Genomic DNA, 5502 nt, shown 5'->3' on the forward strand with positions numbered 1-5502 from the left:
ACTTTTTTCAAAGTTTCTTTCTTAAACTTTGACAATTACCAAATTCCTCGTAATTAATAAACTCCCACAAAGCTCAGAGGTGGCCCTCAGAGGATACTCTTTGCACTTAATAAACTTGAGACAAAGCCTTGCAGGTTCCTAAGCCATGCAGCTGCCTTGTCCTTGTTTTTAATCAAATCAAGTGTGAACCCTACATAAAAACAGCCACCATCCATGCTTCAAGTTGTCTCTCTAAAGCAGCACGCTCCTTGTGCATCATTTCATTCATGTGTATAATATGACAAAGCAAATGGTTTAACTGGGTGGCACTGTCTTTAAATTATAACCCGGGACCCAACCCTATAACACAACCATCAGATGAAAGCTGCAAATCTTACATTTCGAATTATAACAACATTTTAAAGCATAAACATCCTATCACAGGTCACATGGTATATAGTTTATAACAAGGAATCATAAACCCATGACAAGACAAATTAGACGAGTCTGATCTCATGTGCCAAATCCAAGGTGTTCAAAGAAACTTCGAACAATGCACGTTATCAGTGCATGAAAATGTAGCTTCTTCATTCCTCCGCGGCACTGGCAGCACTTAAATCCACACTCAGGTCAAGAACCTGTGACATGAAAGACAAGAGCTAATCACAAAGTGGATTCTAGAGCAGACAAAGAGACAAACAACAAGAAAGATGCTACAATTAATATTAAAATGCAGCTAAGCAAAATGATCGCCTTTGATGCTTGGTTAGGGATGATTCAAATATTGTTAGCAGTTCAATTTTAAAGTGTGAATAGAGTTTTTGCTCTTATCCAGATTTGGAGCCATGGCCTGAGAAACTCAAAATGCTAGTTTAGTCCCTCATCCAACGCTCAAGGACAAACTTTAATTAGATATTTTCCCTCAACACAACCCAGACAGATTAATTCCCACAGCTCAATGGAATGCACATTAGCAAAAACATAAATACCAACAAAATATAGTATTCAACAACCATTGTTTTCTGAAAATTCACTTGTGGTATAGCATTGTGAGGTTCAGCTGATAAACATCATGGTTGTCTAAATAACAGAATCACTGTTAATGGTATCACAATACCAAATAGACGGTAGAGCTTCTTCAGAAGAGTTTTTTTACAACAAATTCTCCAGCACAGGAAAGTGCAATCTTACCTTTCCAGTTATCATGGTATACATGTTCAGAACATCTGTAACAGTTGACTCAAAGTGTGTTGTGGCATCATAACTCTGTTGAAGATTAAGGAACTCAATTAGGGAGTATCCACAAAGGTATGGTGAAGCAATAGAAATCATAACTAGCAGCATCAGCATTAAGAAAACAAAAAATACACTCACTGTTGAAATAAAGCAGTTGTCCAATGAAGGTTCATTAACTGGTTCGTATCTGTCATAAATATCAAAGAATATCTCATCAACAGGACCTAGGAGGTCAATCCCAGGCTTCAATTCAACCTCAGGATGATCAGTCTCTGCCTCCGTTGATACAAATGCAATGAATTTGCCCTTTGGAGCGACATTGTGAGTATAAGAACAACAGAAAAGGTACCTGCTCAACACAGACGCATCACAAAAATTTAGCACTTAATTGTTTCTTTAGCAAAGTCACAGTAATGAAATCTCCCTCCTTGAATAGACTATTCAATTTGGGATAAGGGTGTTAGAGGATAACATAAAACCATTCTTGAGGCTTCACCTAACAACGGAAGTTTTTTAATTGAATTGGTTCTTGGATATAGTATCAGTGTCTTGATAACCAAATTATCACGATTTCAATTCTCAGAACCTCATTCTAACTAATTAAATTAATAAAACTATGCATAAGGTAATGATGAGTTTGTGCAAGTTTCAAGTCCTAAGAGCTTTCTCTTAAGAGGGTGTGTTAAAAAAGTAATATAAAATCATTTTTTAAGCTTCACCTAACAACTTAAATTTTTGGATTGAATTGGTTCTTTGACAAAGGGAATCAACTACTCCCCATGGATCTCCTTGCCCATTAGAGAGAAACTAAACTTTCCAAGACAGCCAAAAAATCATAAAAGAACATGTCCCTTTTAGAATTTTACCATGAAAAAAATCATAACCAATTTATTGAAGGAAAAAAATACATAAACCAGAAACAATCAATTACAAAAAATAAGAACACTAACAATGCAGCAGACAAGAGACTTAACTATAATGTCCTCTTAAAACAATTCTATCTCCCTACATGAACCACCTTTAATTAATGGCCAACTACCGTGCTGTGTTTACATGATAAAACAAACAAAACTCATGCTGGCTGATATTTGGTAACAGTAAAAACAGGTAATGTTGATATGTTAACAATTATAATCCTTCGACTTTTTAAGAAATAATATGGGATTGGACATAAGAACATATCTAGAACTCACATGTCTGATCTGCGACCCAGCTGCTTCTGTGGCAGGATAACCTGCACTGAATGAGATTCATCGGTGCTTGGTATTGGGTGGCTCATAATGGCAATTGCCCTTGCAACCCTACCAACCTTCCTAACCTGTTCAAATGCATTCAACTTTCTGTAAATAATGAAACATTCAGTTTTTATCTTCAACGCGCGCGCGCGCAGAGAGAGAGTCAGGCTTCATTGACTATTTATTTTGTCCTCTGTACCTTGTTGAGTAAGTAGGAAGGATCACAAACAACTTTCTTGCACTTGGCAGTTGCCCCTTCTGATGTGACACCAGCAACTTTGCCTTCCTCATCAAATTCTACCTGGAATTAGAGTGATATGCCACTTTCATATTATATTTACACTCAACCACAACGATTATACGCACACAGAATTTTCTCAAGAGTATACAAGGTGATGCAAGGACACAAAATAGCATATCAAAACTCAGAAACATAAATAAGTACCTTGCACTCAGGTTTATTTAACATGTATGTGCCTCCATAAACAGCACTAAGCCGTGCAAATGCCTGAACAGAATAACATATCCAAATAACATTGTCATTTCAGTTTATAACAAACCTAGTATGTTGAGACAGACGGTGAAAGAATTGAGGAGGGGTAGGCAGGGGGAGAAAGAGACCTGTGGGAGCTCTCCCAAACCATACAGAGGGTAAATATATGGTGATCCTCCTTGAAAACGTGCAAAAGACTCCGCATATAGCTATCACATAATCAGGAGGGGAATTTTCAAAAAAATGCATAAAATAAAAAATTTCAAATGTAACAGATTCAATATATTTGTAATGGAACTAAGCTATAGATTCTGAAAAATGATCACCTTCATCCTCATAACAGTATCCAGTGCAGGTTCATTGAGGTAGCGATCATCTCTATGTAGCGCCACTGCATGGCCGATGAAGTCTATGGTATTGTCATCAAGACCAAATTTTCTGACAAAAAGTCAACTGTGTAATAAGAAACAAAAGTGCTCACCAGGTTTATTGTTGAATACAAATAGACTTTGCACTAATTCAAATAACCTCTTATGATATTTCTCAAACCAAAATAAAACAATGGTGTTGAACAAAATATAAGGATCCATGAAAGCTACAATGTGGTACTAGAAAAGCACGCATAAAGAGACATGTGTGACATATAAGCCTGGAGAAGGGGCATACGCAATCAGTTCTCTGGTAGTCACTCTCGTCAAGTCCATTCCCTCATGTGTTTTGGGATCACTTTCTTCATAGTTATGGACATATATGAAAAGCTTCCGAGCACGGCGCTTTTCAAAAATACCCATCAGAGGAGATTTGAGTGCCTCCATGTCAGTTGCAGGCACCTTGTGAACCTATTGCAATAGTTTATACCAATCGCTTTGAGTAAAAAATATATCACAACAGAAAGTAAAGTGAATAATCAACCTCTACTGAGCATACCTTTCCCTTGTTGAGGACATAGCTGCCATCCACTGCTTTGAAGTACAGATATTTGGTAACATCTGTGTGAATGAGGACACGTACAAGATTGCCATTTGCCATCATAAACTAGCCATAAAGAGAAACATCAACGAATCAATAGAGATTTAAAAAATGACCAACTCAAAAAAATGAATAACTGGTCAAATAACACGAAGAAGAGAAGCAAGGTGGGAAATACACCTTAGGAATCATGTCAACATTATAATCCCTACTTGAGCCCAGATGTGCTGGAGGCTTATCGTTTCCCCTGAACCTCTTCCAGAGCTGTAAATAAATTTAATTAAATTCAAAATCAACTACTCACAACAGTTGTAGAAAAACGGTGAATGATAAACAAGGACAGATCTTGAATGGTAAATAGGACCTGAATGAGGTTAAGGGAAGCAGATTCTCCTCCATAGTAGTCATTCCTATCCATATGCAGGACCTGGCTCCCAAAGACAAAACTCTTACAAGTGCACAAAATCCAATACGATCCAAATAAAGCACAATGAATGTCAAGAGGAGAACACAAAGATAATATGCAGTTACTTGCATTAATTCCATGCAAAAAGATCCATTACTAAACGTGCAACTCAAAAGTCAAGGCAAGGATGATCATAATTGAGGTGAAACACAAAACCCAATAAGCAAGTGACAAGCAATTCAATGACAACCCATTTAAAAACTTCCCATAAGAACAACGAACCAGGAATCAATCCATTTATTTTCGAAAAGATCCATAAAGTTTGCATTTTTTTAATCAATCAATAAATAGCTCCAGTAAAGCATAAGTCTTTGCGAATCGGTAAATGATCATCAAACGTAAACAGTTAGCTTGATCTGTGTGAGCAAAACAAAACCCTACTCTAAAAGGGATAGGAGTGTTGAAAAATGAAACGATACAGACGCATCAGATACCAAATTGGGAAGAAGAGAAGAAAAATGGAAAAAAGAAAGACCTTGAGGCCATCAACGGAGAGAAGACCACTGAGGATGCATTCCTTGAGACCAGTACCCAATACTATCACATCATACTCTTCATCCATGATTCAGAAGATCGACACGATGTTTTCTTTCGTGGCGGGGGTTGGGTTTAGAGCTAAAGGTTATAGGAGAAGAAGAAATAAGAATGGCAGGGCAGCAGCTAAGGTAATGACCTTGTTTAATGTTTTTACGTACTGATTAATTAACAAGTAAAACCTTCAAGGCAAAGCAAAACAGAGATGCTTTGTTTCCTAGTTCAGGAAACCTTCCTTGCAATGCGAGCCCTTCTGATTTTATGTAGTCAAGGTCATTCCTATGGCTTTGTGAGTTACTTCAATGACATGTTCGATTTTACGCTTAGTTTGGTTCGGGTTTGTTTCTGACTTTGTTTCAGGAGTTGATTTGGTTAACAGATATAACTAAATCTAATCTAATGAATTGTTTTAAAAAGAAAATAAAAAAATTATATTAATATATTAAAATAACCTAAAAATAAAAAAATATTTTAAAACACATAAAAGATAAAAAAAAATTAATTTTTAAAAAATATATTTATAACACAAATGAAAAAATAAATATTTAAAGCCCGTGTAATTATTTTTAATATGATTAATGTTTTGAAAA

The 5502-nt window shown here is 36.2% G+C and overlaps 1 protein-coding gene across 2 annotated transcripts; it reads right to left on the bottom strand.

Moving 5' to 3' along the window:
* Positions 1-331: 331 nt before the first annotated feature.
* LOC105111551 (guanosine nucleotide diphosphate dissociation inhibitor 1-like) lies at positions 332-5259 on the bottom strand. 2 transcript variants are annotated; one of them, XM_011006943.1, is made up of 14 exons: positions 5126-5259; positions 4854-5049; positions 4277-4339; positions 4093-4176; positions 3871-3978; positions 3610-3782; positions 3270-3381; positions 3072-3152; positions 2896-2958; positions 2650-2751; positions 2409-2533; positions 1354-1564; positions 1171-1245; positions 332-617 (listed from the first exon to the last, which is right to left on the bottom strand). In XM_011006943.1, the coding sequence occupies exons 2-14, from the start codon at positions 4938-4940 to the stop codon at positions 567-569; spliced, it is 1335 nt and encodes a 444-aa protein (XP_011005245.1). In that variant the 5' UTR covers positions 4941-5049; positions 5126-5259; the 3' UTR covers positions 332-566. The 2 variants fall into 2 exon arrangements, with proteins under 2 accessions (XP_011005245.1, XP_011005244.1); XM_011006942.1 differs by having other exon boundaries at positions 4854-5259.
* Between the last annotated feature and the right edge of the window lie 243 nt (positions 5260-5502).

The sequence above is a fragment of the Populus euphratica genome, unplaced genomic scaffold (assembly GCF_000495115.2).
Source record: "Populus euphratica unplaced genomic scaffold, PopEup_1.0 scaffold299.1, whole genome shotgun sequence".
NCBI lineage: Eukaryota > Viridiplantae > Streptophyta > Magnoliopsida > Malpighiales > Salicaceae > Populus > Populus euphratica.